Source organism: Chionomys nivalis, chromosome 23, assembly GCF_950005125.1.
Source record: "Chionomys nivalis chromosome 23, mChiNiv1.1, whole genome shotgun sequence".
Lineage (NCBI taxonomy): Eukaryota > Metazoa > Chordata > Mammalia > Rodentia > Cricetidae > Chionomys > Chionomys nivalis.
Genome location: NC_080108.1, coordinates 25,709,866 through 25,725,127, shown reverse-complemented (window position 1 = coordinate 25,725,127; position 15,262 = coordinate 25,709,866). Strand labels below are relative to the sequence as shown.

At 45.6% G+C, this 15,262-nt stretch overlaps 1 protein-coding gene across 1 annotated transcript in view; it reads left to right on the top strand.

Annotated features, from left to right (window-relative positions):
* Positions 1–8,421, top strand: part of Cers3 (ceramide synthase 3) — a 62,267-nt gene extending 53,846 nt beyond the window's left edge. Inside the window, exon 10 of the mRNA XM_057756495.1 lies at positions 7,928–8,421. Within this exon, the coding sequence (XP_057612478.1) occupies positions 7,928–8,086 (159 nt within the window). The 3' untranslated portion in view covers positions 8,087–8,421. The remainder of the gene's footprint in view (positions 1–7,927) is intronic.
* The last annotated feature ends 6,841 nt before the right edge of the window (positions 8,422–15,262 follow it).

Here is a 15,262-nt window from a genome sequence, read left to right as displayed (position 1 = left end):
GCTTTAGTTTTTCTTATCTGAATTTCCTTATTCCTCTTGGAATAAGACATCAAACTTAGAAGGTACTGGCCTGTGGCTTTGATGACCACTGAGTTTTCAGGACCCTAGCCCCTCCTCCCCAAGTTTAGCCAACCAAGAACCAAGAAAGGCTCCATTCCACTCAAAACTACACATGGCTATTCTAAATACAGCAGTCCCCTCATTGGAGCTTGTAGTTCACTGGAGACAGGTGCGTCCTCTGTCCTGTCACTGACAAGTCCCTGATACAGTGAACACTCCTTCCCGATGACTTCCTGTTGAACTTTGAAGTGAATCTGAAACCATGGCCTGGATCGTCTTTGCATACAAGCTGTTTCTTCTGCCTGAAATGCTCTTTGCCCCACTGTTCACTGCTGCTGCCACTTAAATGCCAGGTCACCTTGTTGGGTCTTATGCAGAGCCAGGCACGCTGGTGCTAGCCACTCTCACTTGCCCCTCCATGCATGCCCCTTGCTGGCTGCAGGGAGTTCAGGATCCAGCTGCTTGCCACACAGCTTCTTGTCTCCAAGGCTAGCTGGTACATTTATGAGAGATTCCTCATAGAAGAAAATGGGTCAAGGTTTCTTTTTACTGAAACAGCTCCATTCGGCCCATAGTCAGAGCCCAAGACTGTAGCTCCAGCCTTCACCCATGGTCCTGAAAATTACACGCATCTGGCACACTGGAGTAAACTGAGGTGGGACACACTCACCCAAAGCAGAAAGAAATGAGCACAACAACTTTAGGTGCCCAGGGGACTAATGATTCAGTATCGCCTTTACCCCTTCCTTGGCTCCTGGGTTGGGAATTTCCGGTATAGATCAGCTTCAAATGATGGCCGGGCACGATATTTTGGAATTTTCCTTATTCGGAAACCTTGCCAACAATAGCATCCTTGCTCCTCAGAGATAGGGAAGTGACAGTGTCCAGCAGGAAGTGTCCAAGTGTCTGTCCGACTGCCAAGGTCTGCAGATCCGTAGGTGTTGAGGGACCAAAACACATTCAGCCAGGCCTCAGCTCAGCTGACTGCTGTACTACTCCATCGAAAGGCCACAGGCCAGTTCTGGAGCTGAGACCTGGCCATAGAGATTTGATAGAGGTTGGAAGTGTCTGAGACCATTTCTGGAAAGCTGATGATTGCAGGGCCTGGATCAAAGCACCCATCTGAGTGCAGCTGACTGAAGAACAAAGAACTTGATGAGGTTGTTGGACAGCTGAGAAACTGGCTAGCTTGAATATTTGAATTTGAAGCCCAGAGGACAGGTCCCTGTTTTGGATATGAATTTCTAATTCATCTACACTGAAATGGTGCTTAAGTTTTGCTGGGTTATAGATTCGTTTCTTCACTTACTCACTGAATAGATAACTGAATGCCTGCTACGGACGCAATGAAACTATTCAGGAGAAAATAGCAAAGACAGATAGGTTAGTTCATTCCAGTGTGTTCCGACTCTTCCTGTCCCCCCCCCCCCTGAAGAGGTATGCACTCTTGAGGGCAGTGTGTTTCCACCCGTGGGTTTGTGTGGTGACCGTGTTTGTATATAAGCACAGACATTGTGTTTTTAAATTTTCCACAAGTTCTCTAGTATACAGACCCTGCACCTGTCCTTCGCACGCCTCCTCACTACTCAAATTGGCAAGCTTCTTTGTGGGTGTGATTGTGGACTCCTCAACTGGCTTTGCCAGGCATATTTCCTGGATGCTACCAATGGATGCTTCAAGACCCATGTAGGAGATTTCTCCTTCCTTCTTCCTTTCATCCTCTTCAACTTGCTTTGTTTTTTTGTTTTTTAACCATACTTTCCCATGATTGCCAGTTTGATGACAGAGGCTTCACCTTGTATGGCTGCATTCCTCCATGAGCAAGCGCCTTGTGCAGTTTGTCAGTCTTTGGTGCTGTGCCCTCTTCAGTCTGCCTACTCACACCCTTTGCTTTCCTGTCAGGACTGAGTCTCCCATTCTCAATAGCATATGTGGATTCTATGGATTTGTTTTGGAAATTGTGAAAACTAATATTTGAACTAACTGCACCATTTACATTTTAAAACAAAGCTTCTGGGTTTCATCCTGTTGTGCCAAGATACTCTCCTGCCTTAAATCCCAGGAGATTTGTTCTTTCTGTTGAAAATGTTCCTGCTTGTCTCTGCTCAGGTAGGGTAGGGGTGAGAAACTTTGAGTAGGCACAGTATTGCCGTTTAGAAAGTACTGTAATTCTAAGCATTAATCTCCAGAGCAAAGTGTATTTATTTAGTGAAGTCATTCTATCCCCATCACTAGCTGATGATCCCCAGAGGCTGGTGTTGTCATCTGTTTTAGATCCTCTAAAGGCTGTGCAGAGACCCTGTGCTTTTTGTTTGTGTAGTTTGAAGAGAGAGAGAGAGAGAGAGAGAGAGAGAGGAGAAAAGAAAGGAAGGAAGAAAGAAAGAAAAGAAATAAGGAAAGGAAGGAGGGAGGGAAGGAGGGACGGAGGGAGGGACGGAGGGAGGGAGGGACGGAGGGAGGGAGGGAAGGAAGGAAGGGAAAACCAGATGCTGCTCCCCAGTATGCTCAGGGCTGTGCTGTCACTGTGCTATGTCACCAGGAAGGGCCTGAAATCTCTAGTTTTTATCAACTTTAGAAAATGAAGACACCATTCAGGGTCTGTCAAGCCCTAAAACTAATCTTTGAAGCTCATTGGCAAAAGTCTCTAAGTCTTTGTAAAATGAAAGAATTGCTTCAGGAATTAGAAATAATCAAATAACAGATTATAATTTAATAGTTCAATAATTAAATTACAGCTAAATGAAATTTTGATTATAACTTCATTTGGTTTTGTTCATAATTTAAGAAAATAAAAGCCTCCTACTTTACATCAGTGAGTTGGAGCTGTATAAAAGAAACTTTTGTCTCTGCCCCTGAACCTGAAGAGAAAGCATTTTGTTTACAAGGTCCAGCACAAAAAAAGCTGCCTGGGTTTTTTCCCCTTCTGCAGATAAGGAACTTTGACCAGGTCATTCTTGAGGCCATGTCCGTCAAAATGCTGCAGCTAAGTACCTTGAAAAGAGCAAAACTGGAGATGTTACTCCATATTTCCAGATTTACCCCAGACATACACCTGGGAAGGCAGACATGAGACCACGTGCAGCAGAGGCACACATCCGTGGTGTCAGAGGGCACAGAAACCCCCCACACTCTGGGCACACAACTCTGCTAGCGAGTCCTGGAGACCACTCAGTAGGGAAAGGGCAGTCTCTTCAACGAGTTGTTGGGGGAAATTGGACATTTACATGCCCAAGACTGGAACTTGACTCTCAGGTCTCAGAATGAGCTAGTCTTGAGTGCATTCATCTTTATGCCCCTGCTTCTGTAAGGAACAATGTTGTTTCGGATAGAACTTAAGCAAGAAGGTCAAATTCAGATTTTTCTCTTTCTGCTACCGTATGGGATGCTCCCACCTTGTCCTTGGGTTTTCTTCATAATGACTATTATTTCATGTTTGGTCTGTCCTTTGAATGCAAGCCCTCTCTGCCCACACGGCGTGTGCCCAGTTAATACATCTGCCAGAAACTGGTCCTAGTTGGTAATGTGAGGACCACAGAGCTCAGTTCATGAAGCCAGCGGCTCCTTCCTCACCACACACTTCTCCTGGGCCTTTTCTGAGGACAGAGGGCTTGTTGGCAGGGAACTAGTTAAAAGACCTGGTGGAATTGATTTTCATCCATCTTAAAATTGTGGAATGAGGATAATGGTTTATTATAAAGAACCCAGACCATTTTTGGAGAAAGGCCAACTTAATGCTAGAATGATTTTCGCTAATTCTAGGAGCAAGTGATCCCCAATGGTCAGAATATCAACAGAATAGCAATAGAACGTCTTTAGTGGGGATTGCCAAGGCCTTGGGGTGGGGGTGGCAGAGGAGGAGCACATGCCTGTAGGCTTTGGTGAGCATAGGCTCCGTGCAGAGTCCCCACAGCCGCGTGGCTGCCGACGCACAGATCCACCCTCCACTCTTCTGTATATGCTACCCTTTCTTGGGCATTTAGTGATTTGTAGACGGTCCAAGGCCACCAATCTGCATGAGACAAGTTCTAGTAGCCAAACATAGAAGCCGGCATGTGAGTTGAAAGGCAACAAGTGAGAAGCATGGTGAAACCAATGGAGCTGGTTGATTCCAAGGATGCATGGCAAGCATTGACTCTCAAAGCACATAGGTAGCGTCTAGAACACTGATCTTTACCATACGGGTACACTCCTGTCGGATTTGTGTTTCTATTAGGTATTTTAGTTGCCTGAAGGCTTCGCAGTTGTGACTTAGTTCCTAGAATATAGACCGTGGGCCTTATCTTAGCTTTTCTAACTCCAGCTCATTAGAAGAGTTCTATTTCTCTAGCATCCCTTAGCCAGTGTATTAGCAGGTGGGACCTTGTAAATAAATCATTAATAAGCTACAAAATCTACCCCTAAATCTTGAACACGTGTGTGTGTGTGTATGTGCATGCGTGTATATGTGCTAGTGTATGTTGTGTTGCGTGTGTGTGTGTGTGTGTAAGCGTGCGCACCACAGCATATATGTGGAAGTCAGAGAACAACCTCAGGTGTCCACCCTCACCTTCCACCTTGTTTGAGACAAGGTCCGCTGCATAAGCCAGGCTGGCTGGCCCACAAGATTCGGGGGACTCCGATCTTGCCATAGGAACATGGAGGTAGCAGACTAGTTAGCTTCGGGCTTTGAGCAGGCTTTGGAGCATCCGAACTGAGATCATGAGGGTTACTTGGCAAGTGCTTTAACCACTGAGCCATCTCTGAAACCTTGAATGCTTCTCTTCAGTGGTTTGTTTGTTTGCTTGAGACAGTGTCTCATTACATAACCTTGGCTATCCTGGAACTTGCACTGTAGATTAGGCTGGCCTTGAACTCACGGAGATCCACCTGCCTCTGCCTCCTGAGTGTTAGAATTAAAGGCATGCTCCACCATACTGGGATGAACAACCATTTTCATTGAAATATAATGAACATGACAGTGGTTGTCTAACCTAATAAAAATCATTTATTAGGGAATGTTTTCACATTTTTAATTTTTTGCCTAAAAGCCAACCCTGATGGTACCAAGGGCAAGGTCAGAATGGGTGTGAGGAGGGGTGAGGAGACAGCCAGTGCCCAGGCGGGGAGGAAAGGCTGACTCCCTCAGAGCTGGGGCACAGGCCTCCTGGGTCCACTTTCTGTCCCAATACTTACACCACCCAGCTTGTCCAGCAGGGGACTGTAGAGTATCGTGTTTGTGCCCTGTCTGGCTCCAAGCTGTGTGGTGGCTTTGTTAAAGTCACTTCCTTGCCCCAGCTCTCCCCTATACTCACCAACATTAATCCTGTCTATTAAATCAAGGTTATGGTTCCTATGTACAATGATTGTGATGGGGAATTTTACTGTTCATATGTACTGCTCAGTCCAGTCTGCTCCTTCGAAAGCCCTTTGAAAGGCAATACTGTTAGTTATACTAAAGATGTCACATGTAAAATCATTAATATTTGAACAGCAGACTTTTCAGTCTTTATTATTGGATCTTGTATCGCACACAAGAACCTGCACATTAATCTCGCAGCGCCTATCAGTAAATCCACAGGAGTCCTGTCTGGTCTCTGACTTACAGAGTCAGTGATTCTCGATTCTACCAGACTCATAAGCCTTTATTAGCCTAAGTGTTGTAATCCACCGCAAAACATAATTTCAAACAATAGCACAATGCTGCATCCACCATAAAAGCATAGCAATGAAAGACATTTCCACCAACTTCGTACACTGACATATGAAGTGTGCACGTGACAAAACATGTCTGACAGATACTTGTGCCTTCATGACAACTAAATGCCCAGTGACTAAAGCTTTACTTAGAAAAAACATTGTTTCCTTTTATTTTTATCTTCATTTTTCTTCAAATATTATTAATATATTTTAATCAAGTCTACCCCTCATTCCCCCTTTCAACTCCTTTTAGCTCCTTGCCCTTTCTCTCCCTCCTAGTGTCATGTCCTCTCTCTCTCTACCCCCTCCTTTTCTCTCCCTCCCCTCCACCTATACCTATCTACCCATCCATCCAAACCCACTGCGTCTATTAGTATTGCCTGTATACACATGGATGTAGGACTGTCCACTGTAGCATGGGTAAATTATTAAGGACCTTGCCCCTAAGGAAAACTGACTTTTTCTTCCTTGGCAGCCACCTACTGCTTCTCAACTAAGTGTGGATCTTTGTGAGCCCCATCACCCATCCGTGCTGGAATATTGTCTAGGCAGATCATGTGCAGGTCTTATGCAAGCAGCCACAGCTACTTAGAGCTCGTGAGTGCGATGCCCGTCAGGTCCAGAAGACCCTTGTCTCTCACCGGAGGCTCTGAGAGCCTTTCTATACCCTCTTCTATGACAGTCCCTGAGCCCTGCAGAGAGGACCTGTAATGTAGATGTCCTGTTTGCGTGTGAGCATTCCACAGTCAGTTCTATGATAGTCCCTGAGCCCTGCAGAGAGGACATGTGATATAGATGTCCTGTTTGCGTGTGAGCATTCCACAGTAAGTTCAATGACAGTCCCTGAGCCCTGCAGAGAGGACATGTGATATAGATGTCCTGTTCGTGTGAGCATTCCACAGTCAGTTCTATGATAGTCCCTGAGCCCTGCAGAGAGGACATGTGATATAGATGTCCTGTTCGTGTGTGAGCTTTCCACAGGCACTTATCCCCTGTGCTTTGATCATTTGTGGGTTTCTGAGTTAACCTCCATCCACTGCAAAAAGAAGCCTATCTGGAAAGGTATGTGAGCTGGGCTAATCTTTGGGTTTAAGAATAAATATTTAGAAGGCAGGGGGCTACTCTATCAACTTGGCAAGATGATAGTAGTGGGTTCTCCCCTTAGCCATGCATCTTTTGCCAAGTTTACAGTAGCAAGCTTGAGTTTCTTCCTGTTAAGCACCTTTAAATCCAATCAGATAGTTGTTGCCCCCTCCCCCAACAAGACACTCAGGTCACTAGTGCACTGATGAGCACCTAGCATCTTGCCAGAGAAACTGTTCTTGTAGTTCAGGCAAGTCTTTTGCTGTCTTTTTCCCTGGTATCCTGCCTAGCATCTTGCAACACTATGAAAGCTGACCTTCCAGGAGGAAGCCTCCAGATCAGAACCAGACGGGGTTTTCCCAATCCTGTGACTGTAGTGTATATTGTCTTCAACAATGGGGTCTTACCCACAAATTCTGTGGACAACTAAGTACAATGGCGATAGTTTGTACTTTTCAGATCTGGGACCTCTTGACCAATAACTCAAAGGGAAAGAGACCATACCCAAGATGAGGCTTTTGTTTAATGATTGCTTTCTAAAGAAAAAATTCATATATTATTAACAAAATGGATGTTTTAAAATTACACTGATGTGTGGATGTGTACCATGGTGGGCATGTGTGATCCAGGAAAACATGGAGTCAGTTCTCTCCTTTTACCATGTGGGGCCTGGGCATCAAACTCAGGTCGCCATAATCAAATTTTTATTTTTAAAACAGTTTTAGATTGATTTTGTTACAAATACTCTGCCTTCATATAGGTTCATACTTATGTGTACCGTGTATGTGTGTCAGGTGCCCATGGAGGCCAGAAGAAGGCATCGGATCCCCTGGAAGTGAGCTACAGATGACTGTGAGCCAACATGTAGGCACTGGGAATGGAACCCTGGTCCTCTGCAAGAGTCACAGTGTTCTAAACTGCTGGGCCTGCTTTCCAGCCCCACGTTTTTCAGTCTTTACCGTCTGTCTCTGACTCGCGCTCTGGCGTGCCTCTGTGAAGGCTGGTCCTGTGGGTAGCAGGGCTCTTTGATGGAAGCAGTTTTCGAACCTAGACCTGTATGCGTCATTCCAGAAGGCTGTCACTCATGACCCATTCTTTCCTTTCCTAGAGCATTCAGGATGTGAGAAGTGATAATGAAGAAGAAGAGGAGGAGGAGGAGGAGGAGGAGGAAAATGAGGAGGACACCAACAGCAAAGGGAGGGAGTATCTGAAGAATGGCCTTGGGACCAACAGCCATCTCATTCCCAATGGTCAGCACACCCGTTAGCTTGAAGCTCTGGAACTCCATGGCATAGTATGCCGCCAGGACGTTGGAAGTCTGCTCTCCAGCCCACTGCTGTGGACACACAGTGACCTGTTTTCCCTTCTTATTTTATTTTACTTTATTTTGTTTCATTTTAGATGAAGTTTCTTATGTTGCCCAAGCTGGCCTCCAACTCAGTCATCCTGCCTTGTGATAAAATGTTCAAAAGTGGAATTCCCGTGGGTTTCAGAGCAGCTGGGCTCAGGCTGGCCGTGGAGTGCAGAGATTTCTCCAGGCAGGTGTTCCCTCCTTACAGAATCTGAGGCAGGGTTGACCTCTCAAGAACTCGTTTTGTCTGAACTCTCTCACCTTCTCATCTCACCCTTGTTCAGGGTGGTTTGGCAATTGCCCAGGAAACCCACTTTCTCCGGGTGTTTGGTTACATAGCACCTCGTCTTCCAAAAGTGTGTTTGACGTGGCAAGAGGGCAGCTGCAGAGCCGCAGGAGAGGACAGGCTTCCGGGGCTCACGGGCCACCGTGGGGCCTAGGTGCTTCCCTCCCCAGGGCCTCCTCTCTCCACTGGGCCTCTACTGGATCTGCTCTACTACCTCACAGGGCTGGAGTAAGGAGCAAGGGAGACCATAGAAGTGGGGTACCTGTGTCTCCTGCAGGTGTCGGTTGGTGGCCCTTAGTGCACTATGATCCCAGCTTTGGCAAAAGAAATAACCCTAGCTGAAGCTGGTGTGAAGAGAACCCATTAAAAATGGCTCTTAGCGTATAAGGTACGCAGAGATACAAACACCCAGAAGTCTGTTTCCATTTGGACTGATAACTGTGTTGCCCCCAGGAGTACTTAGATGACCCCAGAGCCCTCCTGGCAGGGTCCTGGACCAAGGGAAGGGAGCATTACTGGGAAGCTGCCCTGTGCTGCTGGCCCTAAGCCCTTCCTCCAGCCTGAAGCGATGCCATGGGCTGTGATGGTTCCTTTGAAGCCTCTGAGAAGAGTGGGACCCAAGTGAGGTTGCTCACTGAGCCATACCACTCTGGAAGCCAGTTCCAGGGTGGCAGACATGGGAGATTCTTACTCTGAGGGAATTCTTGGAAGAGTATAAAGAGGAAGCCACAATCTGACTGTTGAACAATGAAGCAGCCAGCAGGCCACCAGGCACCCTCCATAGCAAGAGTCCTGTCACATTGAATGGTCTGAGAGTTTCAGTTTTCATTGTAAAAAAATGGTGTGTTTTAAACTCTTTAGGCTAAGCAAAAACAAGCAGACAGACAGAAACTCTTCCGAATTCTGTTCCCATCAAAATGTCTTGTTAAAGGATTGTAGGAGAAACAGAAAAACAAATCTCAAATTAGTGTTTGTTTTTCTGAGCACACCACCATGTGTGTTCTATCTGTGATGTGATCTTGTGTGTATAATGTCTCTACTCACCTTAGGGCATAGCTGTTGGTTTATTGTTCTTTCTTTGGTGGAAGGTCACACTAAAAAATTTTTTATGTGTCCAGTTAACAAAGTATTTTTCCTAGATTTATTTTGGTTTTCTTTCACTGCAGAACCTTTTCTTGCTTACAGTGAAACATGGTTTATTGATGTACCTTCAAACTTCTTTTTCTGCGTTTAACCGTGGAAGGTAAACCTGATATGTTAATTTCAGCTCTCAAATAGGTCAAAGCACTATACTTCAGAAGAGGTAGAGGTGCACTCTACAACAGTATTTGGGGGCTCCTGTGGTGACCCCCTTTCCTGTGGTGAACAAGGGTTCGGAACCATACAAGGTGACTTTGTAAACTTCTAAACCACAGTGACTTACAATAAAATGGAAACGAACCCCCAGTGCGTGATGACTGAGTAGTTTCCGCACACATTGTGTGGCCTCAGAGAGAGAACTAAAGATCTATAAGGAGCACACCCGTTTTCTGGAAAGATCCTGCTGGAATTGTGAGGCAGGCTTCAAAGAAGGGATCCTGTGCAGACATTTATCCTGCAGGCCTTGGGATTCCAGCTGGCAAAGCCCTAACCTGACAGGGTAGAGGGTCAGCTTTTGGGGCCTTTTGCACGTCTAAATCTAGGCATCTCAGACACATGAAGACATATGTTTATTGTTGTGCCTATAAGACTGAACTTGCTGGCTGAGACAGAGAGCCATTTGGAGCCTAAAGGGATAGCCCCTGGGTCATGTGTAACACAGCACAAGTGTTAAGAAAACTGGGGAGGTAGCAAAGTGGGTTCAGATCCCCAGCACCCATGTAAAGAAAGGCTAGTCATGGCTGTGTGTACCTGTAACCCCAATGCTGGGAGAGGGGATAGGAGGAGGGGTACAGAAACGAGGATTGCTGGGACTTTGCTGTCCACCATTGTAGCTTCAGATTCAGCGAGAGACCCTGTCTTAAGCTATACTGTGGCCAAGCAGGACACATGGTGCCTTCCATGCTTACTTGCACATGAACATAACACACACACACACACACACTCACATTGCATGTGTGCAAAAAGGGAAAGAAAACAGATAATAGGTAGACCCTAAAGAAATTTTTATGGCCATATTTTCCATATCTGCCATCAAAAGCTGTAGGATGATTATATGCTGTCCATCAAAATTGTCCATGAAGCTTTAAAAATGCCACTTAAAAGTTTGCTGCCTGCCTGCTGCAGTTCCTGATACTCCTGGGATGAGAAACAAATCTCCACTTGAGCAGAGTCCTCATCCTCAGAGAGCAGTGCAGCGCCGCTGGTTTATTACGGGTAGCAGTTTCGTACTCAGAAGCAGGGCAAGGCAGTGGTGCCGAGTGCTTAGTGAGGCAGGAAAGGAGAAAGAGCAGCAGGTGACGCAAACCTACGATGGCAGCTGTGACGGGGATTTCAACAGGAGCGTATCGGGAAGCACTGGATAGAAAATTGGGGCTCCAGGTTATATTTTTCAGACTACCTGTTGCTTATTTCATTTCATTGATCACATTTCAACAATATATTGATTTGAAGACATGCAGTATAAATATTGGGTAAAAAGAAATGTTGAAAGCCAGGCCTGCTCATGAAGGCCTGTAATCCCTGATTCTTGAATGCCAAGGCAGGAAAAGACAAGCACAAATTTGCTAGTTTGCTTGGGGGACAGAGTGAGTTCAAGGCCAGCCTGGCCAAATTAGAAACATCCTGTCTAAAGTAAAGCTCAGTGAGTTAGGGCACTTACCTGTATGAAGTTCTAGGTTCCATCAGTCTCTCTCTCTCTCTCTCTCTCTCTCTCTCTCTCTCTCTCTCTCTCTCTCTCACACACACACACACACACACACACACACACACACACACACCAAGAGCTAAAAGACAGAGGAGAAAGAGACAATGTGCAAACTATCATCCTAAAAGTTGCTATAAATATTCTAATATCAAAGTGGGGTAAGGAGAGCAGTAAATAGGGAGGGGAGATGGATCCACCGAGGTAATATTTAAAGCCCACCTGACAGGAGATGCTAAATATATACGAAGAACATTGTCCCAGAATTAAAAGGAGGATGAAACAAATTCATAACCACAGTTGGCTGGCTTGAGCACCTCTCTCGGTATCTGATAGGACAGAGGGAAACCAGTAAGAATGGAAGATTTGAACAATGACATTAATAAAAGTCACCTGCCACATATGGGATAGCCCACTCCATAACTGCAGAATACAGATTATTTTCAAGTGCACCTCGAAAACTTTACCAGAATTGACCACGTGATGAACTATAAACCAAATCCCCAAACATTTCAAAAGCCTAAAGTCGTGGGCTACAGTCCGTGATGGCTGTGGAATTAAACTGGGAACCCATAGCAGAGATAAACAGCAAAATCTTCACATTGTTTTAACCTAAATAACACGCATCTAAATAACCCAAACAATATAGAAGACACAGTTTTGTTTAGCGATATCAACAAGCTTATTCTAAAACTGGTTTGGGAAAGTATGGCCCTTAGAACAGCCAAAACAATTCTGAAAACATCCCACCCTCCTCGGTAATCAGACTTAATTCACAGCAGCGGTAATTCAGACTGTAGTGTTGGGTATGGGAGAACATACAGGCCAATGGAATAGACCACAGCATCTATCTTAGCGATAGAATCCTGGCTTAGCCTGTGTGAGGGATCTAGGATCCATCCCTTAGCTGGGGGGAGTGTGTGAGAGAACGAACAAACTCAAAAACACATCCATACAAATTTGACCAACTGGTTTGCATGTCGTTTTAATCAACTGGTGTCTTACAAGGGAGGGGATAATCCAGTTGTTTGTAAATAATCTCAGCAGTATGTGAGGAGCAGTGACATACAGAAGTGAGTCCTGCCCCAAACACCATGCTGTACCAAAAGTAATTTAAGATGGATGTTGGACTTAAATTTAAAATATAGAACAACTCTGTTGCTTAGCTAATTAAGGCCTTGTCATATTGTAAAATACAAAACTATAAACTTTTTTTTAAATATAGTACTAGCGATTGAACTATTTGTTACCCATGCTAGGCAAATTTTCTGTCAGTAAGCTACATCCCAGTCTTTGACTTTTTGATAAGGGGTCTCATTATATAGCCCAGGCTAGCCTTGAATTCATCTTCCTTGTCTCGGCTTCCAGAGCGCTGAGATGACAAGGTATGTGCACTACGTCCAGCCAGACTATAAACTTCAGGGGATGAGATTCACAGGACATCATTAACATATTGTCTCTGTAAAGGATACCTGTCGTAGGATTAGTGTTGCTGTGATGAAATTCCATGATTAAAGCAACTCAGGGAAGAAAGGGTTTATTTGCCTTAGCCTTCCACATCACAGTTCATCACTAAAGGAAGCGAGACAGAGCTTAAACAGGGCTGGAACCTGGAGGCAGGAGCTGATGCAGAGGCCATGGAGGGGTGCTGCTTTCTGGCTTGCTCCCTATGGCTTGCTCAGTCTGCTTTCTTACAGAAACCAGGACCAGCAGCACAGAGATGGCACCACCCACAATGGGCTGGGTCCTTCCCCACCAATTACTTATTAAGAAAATGCCTTACAGGCTTGCCTGCAGCCGATCTTATGGAGGCATTTTCTCAGTAGAGGTTTGCTCCTCTCAGATAACTCTAGCGTGTGTCAAGTTGGCATAAAACCAGCCTGCACAATACCTTAGACGATGTAAAGAGAGGCTAGGCTCTAAGGAAAAGTATTTGTTACCGCATCTCCCACCAAAGATTTAGTACTGAATATCTGATAACTTTCATAACTTTTCTCATCAATAAGGTGGATTGTTGAGCTTTGCTTTCTTTGAACAAGGACAAGGACAAGCTACTGTGGTAGTTCACTGGGGGGAGGGGCAAGACAGGGATTTTGTTTGGGTGTTTTCCTACTGGGGGATTGAACCTTGGACCTCTGGCCTCCTGTGCAAACACTTGCTCTGTTGCTGAACTATAGCCACAGCCCAGAAGGACCAGTTTGAAATGAGAATTCCTAAGCCTTAGCTAGAATGGTTTATCCCAAAATGTCCATGTTGGTTAGCCATACTTGTCCCACGATAAAGGTTTTGCCCCTCACTTTTATCGCCAGCTCCGGGACTGGTGGTCTTTGCTAAGGGGCTGGAGTTTGAATGGGCTCTCCCACCTGCTCTCTGTGCAAATTGCTTGGCTTTCTGTCTCTTCAGTGACAGCCATTTCCCACCAAGAGCCTCAGCTACTGGCTTCTCTGGGTCACTGCCTCTGCTCAGTCCTGGAACTCTGAACAGGCAGATAGCCCAGCCCAGCCCAGCTCTCTCAATCTGAGTAGTCTTTGTCTATGAGTATAATGCAAGTTTGCTTGGAAGGTAGTCTAATACCATGTCAGTCTAGCTAAAGAACAGTAGGCTACCCCCAGGGCTCATGAACCCCCACAAGCATTGGTGTTTTTTATGGGGTGTTTACTCCTGTAGAGTGGACCTCAGATCCAATCAGAGAGAAGCTTGTTGCCTGTTGCTAAAAGCCTCCAGCAAGTTCCTAGTAAAACCTTCCACCAGGTGGTTCTGGAGCTCCTGTTAAGGAAGAGGAATTGGGGATGGGGGTGGGAAGTAGGGGTGTGGGAAGGGATAGCAGACACAGGGCACAATCCACAGATTTTGTCATTAGTGCAGAACAATTGCTGTGGGATTTGGCACAAAAGCCATGAGGTCTTTGACCAACATGGCTTCAGGCTGGGCATACCTCAAACGTCCTATTCCCACTGCAAGGGATAGAAAAAGATCCCCTAAGCTGGTTCCAGTTGGGTCTTCCTGATCTTCCTTCTTCATGTGGGATCATTGGCAGGTGTCAGCTTCTGTGGCCAGTCTTTCCCAGTGACATTTTAGTAAAGGGACCTCGTGATTGACATGACTCTGCGTGGCACAGGCAGCTTCTGCATCCGCCCGTTTGGGCTGGAACAGAGCAGCCAAGCGCTATGAAGCCAGCATTGGCTCTGTAGCATTTACACAGAGCAGCCGTGCATCACTGCCTAGGTTTGTGCTTAAGCTTTCTCTTTGTGCTGTGGGGGCAAAGGAAGAACATTCAGAAGTGCTCACAGTGCTGTCCTAGGATCTAAACTAGATTAGAAGCCCTAGCTTGGTACTCCATATTCAAGGACACTGAACCAGCAAGGGACCTGGGTTTTGTAACCCAGGTGCTCATGAGCAGGGCCCTTAGCCCGAACCCAGTGGAATCGGCCTTCAGAAACAGAAGTCGGGAAGCTAGAGTATGGTCAGAACACAGTGGACAATCATGACCAAGCAGTCATGACAACCAAGTAGGCATGCAAGGTGGTCAGTAAGGCAAACCACGAGAAGGGCTAGGTTCATGACTAAGAGTATGGCCAGGAACTTGTTTCCAGGAACTTGTTAGCACTTGTTGACATGCTAAAGCCTCAGTATATTTATTTTTTGATGCATTCCAAATTATGTGTAGAGTGTGAAGCATACAATTTCACCCAGATGATAAATCATACCGGTCTGTGACTGGGGTGAAGGAAGCTCACAAGGGACTGCAGGAAATGCTCAGAATGGGGTTTCTGAAGTTGAGCTACAAACTGGTGTAACTGGAGGTTTCTATCCCACCCACCAATTCCCGAATAACCACTCTGAGGCTTAATATTAATTACAAACTGTTTAGTTGATGGCTCAGGCTTTTTACATATTTAAATTAGTTCCACATATTTAAATTTCCATTTCTATTCATCTGTGTATTGCCACGAGCCCCATGGCT